Source organism: Tympanuchus pallidicinctus, unplaced genomic scaffold (assembly GCF_026119805.1).
Source record: "Tympanuchus pallidicinctus isolate F22 unplaced genomic scaffold, pur_lepc_1.0 scaffold22, whole genome shotgun sequence".
Taxonomy (NCBI): Eukaryota; Metazoa; Chordata; class Aves; order Galliformes; family Phasianidae; genus Tympanuchus; species Tympanuchus pallidicinctus.
This window is the reverse complement of record NW_026294739.1, coordinates 14,499,503-14,515,200: the sequence shown is the minus strand read 5'-3', so window position 1 is coordinate 14,515,200 and position 15,698 is coordinate 14,499,503. Positions and strand designations below refer to the sequence as shown.

Sequence of the window (15,698 nt, the reverse complement as noted above, 5' to 3'; positions counted from 1 at the left end):
AATTGCTCCCCACTGATATTTATAATACAAGACTGTCTAGTAGATATCACTAGCTCTCAATGTCATTGACTTCCTTGGTGTGAATACATATAGTTCAAACAGTATTCCAAGGCTCTCATGAAAGACTTCTTGAGAAGTGCCATATAGTAGACTTCATTCCCATACAGCTCCCAGTGTAGCTGCCCATGCAGCACTTTTTCAAATCCTCCTTCCCATGCACTTACAGCAATGTAGCAATTGTAGGTAATGCAGCCTGGCCTCCTTGCTATGGGATCATGAAATAACCAAACACACTGCATGCTTCCAAACCTGGGATCCTGTTACTCTGTGCAGGCGGCTTCTTTAAAAAGTGCTGAAGTAAAATCATCAATATAAAAAGTGTTTAACATAGACTTGGAAATATACAGCCAAGTAGTTTTCTCTATTGTATCATTTCTGATACTTCCTATCTTCATTTTTTCCCTCTTTATAGCACTTCTTTGCAGATGTGGAATTATGGTTTTCCCTCACAACACACAACTTACTGCACATATCTCAAAATTTCTGAGTGCCAAAAGAAGTTGCCACACATTAAACAGATGAGGATACCTTAAAAAAAGTTTATTAATTTTCTTGTTTATTGTATTCTGGAGATTAAACAGGACTTCAACAAAACAAAATAAACAAAAAAACCCAACTCAATAGAATAAACAAGACCTGGCTTACTGATAAGAATTCCTTCTGTCTAGAGGATGAAGGATTTCTCTAAAAGGTTTCAGAGGGCCTTCATGACTTACCTCCTCGTCCTCTTCTTCCTCTTCATCATCAGACACAATATTGTCGTTTAGTGGCTCTTCTAGTAAGAAGAAAAATGAAACTGTGTAAGAGCACACATCCAGCTTGACAGAATCTCTAATTCTCGTCTCTCTTTTGGAGCAATATGATTCAGCTTGCTTCTCATACAGATGTGCCATTTTTTTCAGGACATCTATTGGAATTGTTTGCCCCTGTAAAGCAAGCTAGAAATCAATTTTTATCCAGGAAAAAAATGCAGAAATAGAAACACTCCGGAATGGTACTTTTCTCACAGATCTCACCACAGTGCCCCAGCATATTTTCTGGTGAGATGTGTGAATCAAAGTGTTCACTTGCAAAGTTCTCAATGAAAGATTCCACTTCTCTTTACAAACACCTAATTACTGCACTGTTTACAAATAAAAATACAGACTTGTGTAGAATTACTTACTGTAACTTTTGTGCAATACAGAGGAACACAGAACAAAAAAGCCAACGTAAAAGCAAATCAACAGCAACAAACAGAAAACCATCAATGACATTGTTAAATGCCAACGATTATGTGGACAAACAGACTTCTTAGTAAAAAGCACCCAGGCTTATCCTGCAAACGTTTATACTCAACTTTCACTCACCAATCTATCTGACATGCCCTTTATAAAAATGCCATTCTCACAGGTAGGAGAGGAGTGATTGTGTAACTTTGGTGAACAAATATTGCACAGTAGCAACATGGTGCTTAAATATTCTATTTGTTCCTTTGCAGAGGAACCAAAGATACGCTGTCTTTTTCTAGAAGAAAGCAGTCAGATTTGTTCTACTTTCACTGTACAGAAAAACTTCATCAGAATTCATCTCTTTTTCATTATTTGCTTTCTCCTTCCTCTGCCTCCCTGTTGGACACAGGAAACAGAAAGCAAAACAAACGTTCCACCTTCTCACACTTTGTATTACCACAGCCCCTGTGACTCCTGCAACCAGCCAACACGCTCTCCAAAATGGAGGGTCTCAGCCCCCTGCTCAGAGCCACTTGGGAATGCAGGGCTCCACTCCTCTACAAAGTGAGGGACAGGCAGAGACACAGTTACTAAACTCCACTTTACAAATTGTATCACCTGCATATTTTCAGCTCACACCTGTCTCCAGAGGTCTCTAGGAGGCCACTGGTATGAAAGAAAACAGCCAAGGTCATTTTGTTTACAGTTCCCAAACTCCAGGATTGAGACCTACGCAGCCTTCTTTATATTCTTAACACAAAAGTCAGCTTTAAAACATATCAAATCCTGACATCCACTATTCACCCTCTCTCAGACCATCACATTATTGTCACTCTGTGGGAGTTTCAATGCCAAATAAAAACATGAGCCTACTTATGGCTTTGTGAAGATTTACAGCTCAGATAGCTGCATTTGTTCGTCTGACCTGAATAGAGCTGCTTGATAATAAATTCAATCTGTCGGATCATCTCTGCATTTCCTTCCTTGAGAAAGCAGCGTAGAATTTCTTCCATTCCCTGGACGAAGTGGAAAACACTGCAAGATTAGTATTTCACATGACCACAGTGACAGATCTGTCAGCTAAAATGTCATCGTTTTGATGGGAAAAACACAGGCAATGTGAAACAAACCACTGTGCTCTGCTCTAAGCATTCCTTTTTGTCCATACACTTCCAAAAGAAAAGAAATGCACTGTCTGGACTGCTTCTAGATTTAAATGTGCAAGTATTTGTGATGAAGAGCCATTTTTAACAGATCTGTTACTTCTGCCTTCTCAACTCAGTTGTCAACACAGCAGTCAACAGAAAAGGGCAAATTTGCATTCACAGACAACTGTGTGAAGTTCAGAGAAGGAAAAATCAAAAGCAAGACAATCTTCAGACTTCTCCTAAACTCATTTTCTTCCTTAGTGGACCTTACAGGCTTGATGTTGTGTCTTCAATCATGGAAGATGACATCCAGTGCCCTGTGCTCTCCTAAGTAAAACATCTAACAGCAGTTATGTCTGTATAACTCACTAGATCTGCTCTTAAGGTATAAAGGAAGGAACAGTTTCCTCCAGCTCCAATCAAAGCATGTTTGTTACCATTAGACTAACTTTCAATTCCAAGTTCTCTGAAAACCTTCCACGAGCTCTCCCCAGCCAACCATGTCTACACCAGGCAGGAAAACAGTAGCAAGAGGAACTTGTACCCTTACTGGCTTGTTTGCTGGTGCAGAATAAGTTTACTGAGGGCAGGAAACAGAAGGTCAAACAAAAGCATCAGGGCCACATTCAGTCTACAAAATGCTATATGGACAGCACTTCAAAAATAACACCTCCAACTCATGATCTAGAAAGAATCCTTTGCACTACTGGGACTTCACCAGATCAGCAAAAGATCAGCAAATATGGCAAAAATGTTCAATCTGTTTATACCTGCTTGCATATAAAGGTGGAGGGCCTCCTGTGGACGTCCTTCTCAAAATACCATGCTTCCTACCTCACAATCCTGCCACACACCACCTGACCTGTACCCATATGTGTGCCATCTTCAGCATATGAGTTGACCTTTGTGCTATACAAAGTACTGCTCACCATCGCTCTGGCTTCTTCTCGGACCGAAGGGATAGCGAGAATGCTGTAGAGTGCTCCATTCACGTATGGTTGTATCTAAGAAGAAGAAATATTGGCCAGTGGTCGATCACTAAGAAAAACTCTGACATTCAGACAAGTAGTCTACAACCAAAATTTAGGAGTGAAGGAGCAGAATAACTATGTTTAGAGAGTTTAATCAAGCTAGCCTACATTTGTAAAAATTCCCACATGGTAAGCAGTGATTTTCTTTATAGGACACAAGTACACTGTGCTACAATTTATTTAAAACAGTACTACTGTGTTTTGACTTTCTCTCCTCTTTTTTTGAAAATGTATTCTTGCAAATTGACCCAGTGCACGGCCACCAAGGGGAAAAAAAAAAAAAGAGGAAAGCAGGAAAAGAGTCAGTTTCTGACAAGCACTTGTGACAGTCCAAAAAAAATAGGAAAGGACAAAAAACTGGGACAAGACTGTGTCAGCACAAATGCAGACAGGCTTCACATGCTGTAGCCTTAAGCAGAACGATAAAAGTTGTAGCAGCACAGAACATCGTCCCGTGCTGCCTATTACTGTCCCTCAGCAGCAGCAAAAGTACTTGGTAATATGGATAGTGAAAACCAGCAGATCTGACTAACCAGTTGTACTGGCACTTATGTGACCATCTGTGCCACTTACTGCTGGAGCACTAAGATCTTCAGTCATCCTCTGCTTATACCTTGAAAGAAGGCATAAGTGAGCTGGGCTGTGAGCAGAGGAAGTGAAGGAAGACAAGTGATGGGATTTACACAAGGATCCCACAGCTTCTCTAAAAGCTCTGCAGGCATCCAAGAACACTGCCTTGGTACCATCAACCGCAAGCACAAACCTTCCGTCAGCTGCACTGATGCAAACTATGCCATAAAAATGCACTTTTGAAGAGAAATGTCAAGGTCATTCTAAGATACCAGTGAAACAGTTCAATAAAAGCATGACAAGATGAAAAGATGACAAGTTTCATCCTAATTAAAACAGTAGCAGTAAGGAACTGATCTACATCCTCTACCGAATTTGTAAAAATTGGAGCTAACACTTCACTGAAACTTACTTTCAGTTTAAGAGATAAAAAACCCTCAAGATTCAATTGCTGGATATAGCCACGAGAACCCAGAGTCCATACTATGCTTTAACCAGACATCCCTAGACAACTCGTACTATTGTAAAGGAATCAATCCAGAGCATTCTCCTCAAAATTCTGCCACTTTATGATATCAATTTCAGTGAATCTTTGTTTGCATTTCTCCTTGAATTCTACCCCACGGTTAAAAGAAGTGCATCTCTGCAGGGACAGCTAAAGCAATGTGTTATATAAGATAATTTTATCAACCATGTATTGAAAACATCAGGTAGACATAAATTATCAATTTTAGTACTCGCATGCAAGCATGTCTGGAGAAAGAAAAGAAACTGAACCACAAAATGGTGAAGTGGCAGGTTAAACAAAATGGTAGACAGTAAGATATTAGTCACTAGTTGCTTAAAACATTCCTTAAACCAGTAGCAGTTTTGTTTCTTTGTACCTAATACTTTGCACATCCTGAACCACACATTGTTCAAACCAGAGAGGATTTGATACGATATTTAAATAGCATCAGAAACAACAATCAAAAATGCACATGGATTGCATGCTAATTAGGAATAGAGGAGACGTTCATTTCTGCCTATCAACAGGCGTTGAAGGAAGACATAATTACATCCAGAAAGATCAGTGTCCAGTGAAATCAAATTAACATCACTGTGAATTTTAGGACAATGTCAAACAACTTAATTAATAAATGAAGTTGATTTCCTTCTTTACGCATTTCTTGAATGCCTAAGCTTTAATTTTCCATTTCACTTTTTCCTTAACCTCAAGTTTACTACACAGTACCTCCTGATTCTCATGGCCAAGAAGATCAGAGAGAACTTTGAGTACACGGCCTGCAATCCTTGCACACATTTTCTTCCCTGCAAAGGGAGAAAGCATAAGCATGCTTAAAAAAACCCAACAGATCAGAGCAAGCTTCTTAATAATCTCTCAAAATCAGTACTAAATATAATTAATTTACACGGAGCAATACTGTTCCTTGTTCCTTCCAAATGTTGCTCAACATAACTGAGTGAAATCAGTGGAGTTCCTTCAGAGTCATGCAGTGGTAATCGTGGACAGAAGGCAACACAAAGGGATTTGACAATGGTGTTACTTTGCTTATACCAAGCAGCCACTTCTTCATCCTTGTCTTACTTTCATTTTTAAGAGGAAATTTATTTTAAGCTTCTTTTAAATCTCTCAGGCATAGAAAATAACACTGTATTCCTCTGTGGAATCTCTGCACTGTCCAAGTGTTTCCTGCAAGCATTCCACTCCGCATGCTGCAGGGTTAACTCCTTCCAATACTGATCAAGTCAGTTCTGACTTACTTTTATACAAACAGATCTCTTATACAAGTATCAAGCACCCTTTGAAAAGCAGACCTGGAATGTAAGAATGGCAGTTCTCACATGCTGATCTAAAAAAGGAATGAACTCTTGGAGAGTTCCACTGATTTTGGTCAAGCTCATCTCCATAGTTCAGGATTCTTCAGAAAGAGATGGACTCAAAAGTACGGGTTATGACACCCAAATATCACTGGTTATTTGGGTTTCTGCTACTAGTTATGGTCACTTGGAAGAATCCAGGAATACCAATAGAAGCTTTCAGGATCTTCCCTATTTATTTCTTAGAATAAAGCTGTAATTCAAAATGTAATATACCTGCACTCCTCAAACAAAGATTCATGAACAAGGCAACAGAATATTCTAGCGTGTAATCAGAAAGGCTATCTGTATCCGCCAGGACATCAGCCAGCCAGAAAATGAGCCCATCCTTGATCATTGCTGACTGCAGGGCACGTCTAGAATGAAACACAACACACACTCAAAACAAATGACAACATAAGTAGCTTCTGAATACATTTAACTAATATGAGCGCGTTAAAATCGTACTCCATCTACCTGCCACAAACTAGCTTGCCAACAAAATATAAACTACAGGAGAGCAAAGCAAGAAAGCAAGTGAGCACCTAACCCCGCACTGAGAAAAGAAAAAGAAAGTCCCTCATGCCAAGTGTCTGACATTAATATTCTCTACGGTGAAGTGTTACTTGTTAAAAAGTTAAAAACTTTCAGTAATGAAATTTTCAGTAGATTGTTTCACCAAAATGCTGCTGGGCCCTAAAACTCAAACTCATCTGTACTACCAAACACTGCTTTAATGCATAAATCCTTTTCTCTGAAACTAACTTATGATTTCAAGCAGTAGGGTATGAAGATTCATTCTATTTCATCTCAACTATGTATAAGATACTATATGAGGAAGCAGTGCGTAAACTCATACAAAGCACATCTACCTGTGTTTCATCTACAGGAGATCTGCATGAAGCAAATCCAAAAGCAGCATTCATTCTTCAGCAAGTCCAAACAAACAAAAACAGCAAAGAAACAAAACAACACAACTTACGGTTTTAATTTAGAGATAGTGTGACTGAAAACAAGAACTAAACACTCCTTCCTGTATTTAATTAGCTATTTGGAGCTGAATATGCCACCTGATTGCCAGAAAACAGAAGTCTAGGTAATACTTGCTTGATAAATGAGAACAACATCATGCATCTTCCAGTATTTGCACGATATTTCTTTTGCAATGGACATTTTGAGTCAGAGTACTGATGCAGAAGTAAGAAACAGAACAGCCTGTGCACAGACAACCTCAGGAAGGAGGATTAACAGTTTGAGGATGAAAACCCTGAAAAATGTTTGTAAAGAGGATAACAAAATGCAAGGGAATGTAAGTCAGCTGTTTGTTTTTTTTTCCCTCGTGTGGGATCTTCAGAACTTTCTACATAAAGACTTTCACTGCAGTTGCTCAGTTAAGGAACACATACAAAAGCACACACAGCTACGGCAGGAGACGTACATTTACTTGTGTCTTGATAGCTGGTAGGAAGTCAGGTTAATTCAGTCAGCAAAACTGAGTTCTCTATAATAAATGACATTGCTTTCATCAGCCATCAGAGGGGCTGATGATTGTTATGGGAAAATCGAGCGCTTTTCTTTCCTCCCTGAACAGAGCCCAACTTAGCCCGCATTTCCTCTCCTGCTGTCACCACTGCATGCTGTGCTTTCATCACCTGAGGCTGAATTTCTGCAGAGCCCCCAGAACGTTCTCCCATGTAAGGGAATCCTTGTCCTCAGTTTTCAGTCTCTCCTCCAGCATTTGCAGCAACACTGGGTTCTGAGAAAGGTAGAGACGACCTGGTGCAAAGAGCGATGAAAGAACAGATGCTGAGATACTGATGCATGACAGAAAAGTTTCTTCTCCTTGGAAGACTAAGCTGGATTGACCTCTATTTTTTTTTCCTGAGGAGACACAATGTTGTGCCAAAGCCCAAACAAACCTGCACAAATGAGTTGTAGCAGAGCAGCCACTCTCCACCCGCTCGCAGCATTAGAGGTCCCCAACTGCCCCCTTAGTACCTCTGCTTGCACCACACAGAATCCACATGCTCTCTGATTTATCAGTTTTGTATATTCCAGAAAAAGAGCAGACACATCCAAAGAGCTCAGGAAAGTTAGGTACCTTATTACTATTGACTTTAAAAGCAATTTCAGTTCCAAGCAATAGTTAACACTGCACCAAAGGCTGATCTGGGACAGGCAGAGATACACAGCTGCACATACGCAACCAAAGAGGGAGCAGTGATGCACAAAAATTTATTCAGGTGAGGAGCAGGAAATGCAAGAACAGTAGCAATAAGGACCACCGTGCAGCCTGGTAGCAGGTCTGCCTACAGGCACTTCAATCACTAAGGAATATTCCTTCCCTTCTTCCCTCCCCCATTTTTTAACCCTCATAAAGAGGCTGAAGACTAAGCTGGGTAAGCCCCCACACAGACCACAGACAATCAAATGACAACAGAAATGGTGCATATGCAATGTCAAAAGGAAAACTTTCCAGGTAGTGAAAACTCTTCTGAATGCATGTGAGAGCAAATCCCCAGAAAAGGGGTGCCAGCAAGGCTCTACATTCCCACACACAGTGAACGCACTCATGAAGTACTTGTGAATCAGTTTTATATGAAAATGCTTTTTCTCTCTATCAGTGTTACATGAAAATGGTTTTGCTCTCTTTTTCTTTTTTTCTTTCCCCTGCAGAGGATCTCTTACCTTCTGCCAATGAAGCAATAGCATTGATGAGCCTTGCCATATACTGTCTGACTACTTCACTCTTAGACTGCAGTAATTTAAGGACACTTCTCTGAAAAAGAGAGCAACCATTAACAACAGCACACCAAAGCAGGTAAAAACAAACATAAGTTTTCTATAACACTGTAAAATTTCTGGTAAATTTGCAAAGCAAACAAGCACGGACTGCATACTGACATCTTTAAAATTGTTAATAGGATTTGGAATTTTCCACTTCCTCTTTTTTTAAAAATCTTATTTTGGTGCGGGGTCAGGGGGAGGTCTGAGAGAGAGGCAGAAAATGAACAAATAAGCAGAGTACAGCTGCTCAGCTCAGTCTGTTAGAACAGCATGGTGTAGAGTGAGAATTGTAATGAAACAGCACTGCTAAAGAGGAAATCTAAAATTAGTCCATGTAAGTTCATCAGTGAAGTTAGCAGTCTTTTGGTCACTAACTGAATGTTCATGTCAGCTGAATAGAAGTGCTATTTCTTGACAACTAAGCAGCTCAAGAACATAGCAAGACCACCACCTTGCAAACCATTTTTATTCCCTGTTTTACACATAACTCTCCTCTTACAGAAATTTTCAGGGAGGAAAATCAGATCACTTTTCTAACAGTACAAGTTACTGTTGCAATGACAAGGTAGGATGCAGGCCCACTGCTTCAAACAACTGGGGACCCTCAGAAAAGTAACCTTTATGAACAAAGAAAACTGTTTTCACACTTGACAGCAACAGTACTGGAACATGGTGAGTGAATCAACACAACAAACCATTCCAAATTCACTAAAATACTGTTGAATACATGCACAATCAGATATTCTGTAGAGGTACTATGACCAAAGTGTTAATTCACATCTTATCAGTGAAACGGACTGAATGTTTTATCTAACAACACATCAGCACTCAAAAAGGAACACAGCATCTCATAAGCACTTCACAGAAAGAAATCAGCAGTATCACATACAAGGAAGAGGAAGACTATTCCAGCTGACCTGACACTTGCTGTGGCAATCTAAGAGGTCATTACTGATGTAAGCCTGCAGGACAGTATCCCTCTGTTCTCCAGGATGTGAAGTTGTCAGGCGCTGAAATAAACAAAAACATCAATAAACCAGACAAATAAATCAATGGTAGGGTGAATTGATGACCACAAGGTTTCAAAGGTGCTGATACCACATGGCTGAAAATTAATTCTTTTCTCACAGGGAAAAGGAATTCAACCTCAGTGATCTAAGGGAATGCGATGAACTGCCCTGAGCTCGGCTTAGTGATCCATCACAGAACTGTTCCTTGGAAGCTGTAATCACTGTTTCTGCATGAAGGACACAGCATTACTTCCCATGAAGTTAAAAGCCCTTTCAATAGCTACAGATGCAGTGCTTTTCTGAAACACCTCAGAGTAGTGGGTTAGAGGGACTGCTGGCCTGACTAGGAGTTGTTGCTTTTTTATTTGATATGTGAAAACAGACATTGAAGCTTAACCAGAATTTCACTATTACCATCTTTCACGTCTGTCACAGTGAAATTGTCAGCTTCCTTTTCAGCAGGAAAATTATGCTTCCTGTTGTCACCTTTAGTTCTTCAAAAATATTATGAAGTTATCTGAGTTAAACAAAACTGTAGGCTCCTGTAGAACACCTTCACCACAAAGGGAAAGTACCAGTTAGAATCAGGTAGTTCTTTGATACAGCAGTATTTAAGTGAATCTGAACAGAGCAACACATCGAAAATGTTGTTTTAGGCATCAGCTATTTCTTTGAAAACCATCAGAAACAACTTCCACTGAAGATCTCAGGAATTCCTATCTGGCTTTTCTCAAAGAGAAACTGCCACATACACACACCTACTGCCAGGGCTTCCCTCATCATCTGAAGACCATCAGCAAGATTCACTGACAAAGACAAATGCTGCCTATAACAGTGACCAGCAGAACAATCACCTCGCCCACAAGATAGATTTTAGTTCTAGACCCCCCCCAGAAGAGACTGATCTGTTTCTGCAGAAGCCATCTACTCACCCAGCGCAGAGCCTGCAGTAAGAAGGCCTTGAGACGATCGTTCCCTGCAAGCAAATCTTTCTTCAGCTTCTCATAGTCCAAAGAGGGCAACAAGGGCACATCCTGCTTCTTCCTACAATGCAAATAGGAAATATATTGAATTTTGACATTCATCCAAACTCCTTATTTGGTGCAGATGATATCACTGATGTGTCAAGAGCCAAAACAGGACCTTTGCTTAAGGAAAAGGGTCTCCACATTCTTATACATTTGTTATTTTTATTACCATTACCATGTTAGAATAAACAAGACAATGTCTTGAGCTTGGGTTTTCTTCCACCTTAGATGCAGTTCACTTGTCATCACAATCTGCAGACATTAAACAGCCAGCTGATGGTCTGAGCATCTTAATCTCTCACCTCAGACACATTATCTCTACCCTAATGATAGCCAACATTTCCTAAGTTCAGCACTAAAAAAAAAAAAAGCTACCAAAGTACACATAAAAAACACCTTACCAACTTACCAACTCCCCTTTTCCCTTGATTTGTGAGAAGCAAAGCAATTCCAACAATAGGAATGTATGGTGTGGAAACAGTACAGAAAACAGAGCAAACAGCTCCCAGGTGTGGAGTGACAGACTTGCTGGATTAGCAACATCCTGCTGAAATGAGGATGTTATTGAACCTGCCCAAGAGAAGAATCCCAGCACATAGTGCCTGCATGCAATGCTCACTGAGATTACTGAGAGGAAGCATGCAGACCGATTCCATTTGCAAATGACAGGCAGGGCACTTAGGTTTACCAATCCCTCCTCCTGTTTTTTACAGTTATAAATGCAGCTCAGCAATACTTACACAGGTGCCAAAGATGCTCTTAACATTGTGGAAGCCTGGATCAGAGGAAAAAAAAGGAAATTGTAACAGATGAGTTCAAATTTCACATTGGAACTATTATTAATAAGGTCCAGAGTGCTTTCTCTCACTGAGGTTTGCAGTTCCTTTCATATAAAACCTATGTTGCTATTTAGAAACACAGCTAGAAACGACTTCAATACTTCTCTTCCCTTTCCTTCAAAGTAGTTAAAAAGTTTAAATCCCTTTTTGTTATGATCTATCTGTGCTGTCTGCACTGACATACTCCAAAAACTCACTTCAAACATTCAAAAATGCAGAAAAGGGAGAGAGGAGAAAATACTCTCTGAAATCCACTGAGGAAGACGAAGACCTTTTTCATTGTCTCTTGACTTCAAAAATCTTAATACCTTAACAGTGCAATAATTTCCCAGTGGAGACATACCATGCATTTCACCCAAATGCAATTTCAATACCAATTGTCTCAGACTTCCTGCTGCTATTAAAATATACCTATACACACAGCCATAAATATGTAAAGAAAAGCCTACTGCAGACAGAAGGGATGTGGGACAACATGCCATTTCGCAGAGGTTCTGCCTAGGATAAGCTCCATTTAAGCCTGGATATTTCTGCTTTGCTGCAGCGTGACTCAAAGCAAAGGAAGGCACCACTGCTGCACAAGCCAGAGCTTAAAGATGTCAACACCATATAAAAGATGTCTTGTTTAATAAATATTTCTTTAGCTAGCACTAACTGTGCTTCATATTATGCATTTCAATGTCAACTACACGCCATGTTCACAGAATATTCTGTGTCACCTTTTGTGTCGATCTCACTACTCACTTTCTATGCAGTGTCTCGTTTCCATTTATGACTGCAAAACCCACCTCCTCTTCTAACCTAGCCTCTTTCAATGGGAGCTATATAATCAGAGTCTATTGTCAGATTTAAAACGGAGGGTTTAGCAGACAAAAGGCATGCAGTGCCGCAGAGAATACTGAGTTACACCAGCTGACGTCTTCACAAAGCTCGTGGGTATTCTTTGTAATAGAAGGAACTGCTCTCTCAGATGTGAAATAAGCTTATACACACATTAGGAAGCATTTCATGCCATGTTTCAGTCAATGAATGACTGGTATACAATAGATAATTAATAGGTCATGCACTGCAGCGTTAACCCGTCTTGACAGCACTCCTCACATAACCATCTTTCTCAACCAGCAGAGAAATCTTTCAAAATATTATATATATTTCAATCGTTTTGCCCCCACTTATTTGCAATCATTTTTCTTAGCATTTCAGACCCAAGAGCATCAGCCTAGAACCTCACAGGGTGAAGGCTTTCCCAGCCCTTTGGTGTTCCTGGGAAGCAATCTGGACACGGTTTGTGTTACTTCAGGTTCGATTAGGCAAAGCAGACAGGAGGATTCTCAGGGCTGGCTGGTCCTTCACAGCACCTCCATTCAACCTGACTGCCCATGGGCAGCATCACTGGTAAGCAAAGATGATGCAACCACATTACAGGCAGAGACCTCCTTTCTTCATCTGCCTTTGCACGATTGGAATTAGACATAAGTAAGCTAATGTATGTCCTCACAGTATGGCAAACTGCGTAAGAAATTGGCTGGAGACGTGTATAGCTCTGACTCAGCCATCAGAAGCAGACAATATTTAAGTGTGTAATTTCCTATCTCTAGGCCCTGATTTTCTTATCCAAAAAGGAAGGACACAGGCATCAGAATCTCCTGTGAGCTCTTCTTTGAGATCTACCAATGAGAGGCAGCATGCAAGTGCTACAAGCTATTGCTTTGCAATTAAACAACCAAACATTCACGGCACACAAACACCACAAAAAGGAAAACAAGAAAATTAGTACTTGATTACAGCTGGACTAGATGATCCCCGTGGTCTCTTCCAACCTTAATCATTCTATGATTGTGACACAGAAACTAATTCTGCAAAATAGCAACAGCTGATACAGCATAGTGACAACTCCACTATTTCCTAGTTTTGGGATTTATGTAGGTCTGTATTTTAAGGAGTTGTATGACAAGAGGAATTGCTAAGGAATTATATCGCTTTCTGGTCTGTTCTGGAAGTTCTGCCATCCAGTTGATCTCCTGGAGCTTGCAGGGCAATGACTGCGGGGTCTGTACTACTCTGGGACAAGCAACAGAGGTATCCCTGAGAGGTGAGCCCCACGGGCCCTCCACCTGCAGCTAACACACCATTTAACACTTCACTTTAACTCCTGCTCGTAAGCAGGGAGCTCTTCCCCCCCTCACAGAACACCTTGTCCCACTCGAGGGGCAGGGTGCACATCCACCACAGATTTCCCTCCAGGCTGCACTCCAAAGCGTGTGCTCCTCAGCCTCCCATCTTCCACAATTCACATGGCAGGTTTTTTTTTTCCTTATTCATTTCTGTTTCATTTCTCTGGTACCGATCAGAGACATCCCAAATATCAGGATATTTACCTGGTTAAGCACCACGACACCATCTAACCCTCAAAAGCTCTGTTAAGTTCTACTTCTTGACTTGAGCATTACATTTATTAAAATGAAAAATCACACCTCAGACACAGCTGGGTCCTGCAGAGCAGCTCCTGTGTTTAATTAAAGCAAGAGCACTTTTAACACAAAGAAGCCATATAATCTGGCCAGCATAAAAAAGACATTTCTTCACCAGTACACAGCAGCTCCAAGGCCAAGCTCTCACACATACTATTGCTGGCAGGAGTGTCAGCGCAGCCTTCATCTTCTCAACACACCCTACTACAGAAAGCAAAAGCAAGAGATTCCCAGCAACAAAAATCCTCCCTGTTACAAATTCAATAACAAAACTCCTTTTGTTTAAGTTCTTTGCAAATCTTTTAGCCGAAAGCTTTTAAAAACAGGCTTTCGTGTTGTAGATGAATGTGAAAACATGAAGTCTTCTACATTTTTAGGAACTAAGGATTACATTTAAATGAGGAAAAAATTCATTTTTGTCTCAACTGATAAAAGTTCGGGTTGCCTTCTCTAATGAAAGCTGGCAGAACAGAATCCTGGTTTTTGATCCACATGGATCTTTTACTCTCTTGTTGCTAGTTCTTAAATCTACATGCTGAACCCTCACATCTTGTCACTTCTGTGGCAGTAGTGTCCAAGTTCTAACTGCATGGTGTTTGTAAGAGAGAAAGCAAGGGAGAGTATTTGGGTGCAGGAAACTTGGATTTATTTATAACAACTGCTTTAAATAACTGCACAAGATAAAGTGAAGCCATCGGCACTTTGCATTCATAGCTGCGACTCTGCCAGCAATAAATTCCTACTATTCTCCAAGGCTAGTCAAACCATTACAATCTTCATTTCTAGGTGATGAATCCAAGCCCACAGACTGAAACTCAAGCAGCCAATGGCACTGTGGAAAGAGACCTTCCTCAACCTGCATCCAACACTCATCTCCAGACAATGCCCACATCAGCCAAGCTTTCATAGCTCCTTTTTATCAGCAGTTTCTCAGATTAAAATGATTTGTTGTCAAGAGATATTTTAAACTTAGTATTTCCTCCCAAGCCCTTTTCCTGGTCTTATCAGGTTAAATATTTATCCAACTTTCTGCCTAACAAGTGCTGGTCAGGGAATGATCACAGAGAACATAAAGTATATGTGACTTATGTGCAATACCCAACATCAGTTTAATCTCAAGCAAAACACTTTTCATGCAAAACCATTAGGCAGAACCATTTTTCCATAATTAAACACATGCAGAAACCAGGTGTCTTAGGGAAAGAAGAGAAACAAACAAGACAACAGCCCAAGCATTGCTCATTCCGGTAGGATCACGAGGTATGACTTATTGTTGTGATGTTTCTTACCAAAGCCAAACCAGGTGCCATAATTAAGCAAAGCAACTGTGTCACAGTGCAGATTAGCCACAGATGGCAGCCCGTCATTTTTGAAAGAAGCGATGCTTGAATATGAACAGCATGGAATAAAGTTCAAAGGGAAACATATTATATCAAAATTTATAAAAGAAAACAGATGCATTTCATCTGCAAGCCAAAACCACAACTGAGCTTATCAAATGCTGCAGCCCCACGTTCAAACCAACTCCACTTCACTATTCGATGTGCACATTCGTAACGTGCTGAATGTAGCTGAAGCTAAAGACCAGGTTCTGACCTCAGTTACCACTCTGAAAACGTGCTGTAAGGATTCACTGTAAATGCAATGCAGATTCAGAATTGATAATCAAAGATATGTGATGGA

At 40.3% G+C, this 15,698-nt stretch overlaps 1 protein-coding gene across 9 annotated transcripts in view; it reads right to left on the bottom strand.

Annotated features, from left to right (window-relative positions):
- ARMC9 (armadillo repeat containing 9) overlaps positions 1-15,698 on the bottom strand; it is a 57,498-nt gene that overhangs the window by 21,450 nt on the left and 20,350 nt on the right. For 4 of the 9 annotated variants that reach the window (XR_008207736.1, XM_052686885.1, XM_052686887.1 and 1 more), the window contains 11 exons: positions 11,446-11,480; positions 11,115-11,252; positions 10,610-10,721; positions 9,585-9,677; positions 8,569-8,659; positions 7,533-7,656; positions 6,118-6,257; positions 5,255-5,331; positions 3,349-3,423; positions 2,197-2,287; positions 777-835 (listed from right to left, as the gene is read on the bottom strand). Coding sequence is in view for 8 of the 9 variants with exons in the window: in XM_052686885.1 (XP_052542845.1) it covers positions 777-835; positions 2,197-2,287; positions 3,349-3,423; positions 5,255-5,331; positions 6,118-6,257; positions 7,533-7,656; positions 8,569-8,659; positions 9,585-9,677; positions 10,610-10,721; positions 11,115-11,252; positions 11,446-11,480 (1,035 nt within the window). In the remaining variant the exon portion in view is untranslated. The remainder of the gene's footprint in view (positions 1-776; positions 836-2,196; positions 2,288-3,348; positions 3,424-5,254; positions 5,332-6,117; positions 6,258-7,532; positions 7,657-8,568; positions 8,660-9,584; positions 9,678-10,609; positions 10,722-11,114; positions 11,253-11,445; positions 11,481-15,698) is intronic. The other 5 variants (XM_052686889.1, XM_052686890.1, XM_052686891.1 and 2 more) reach the window with 2 other exon arrangements.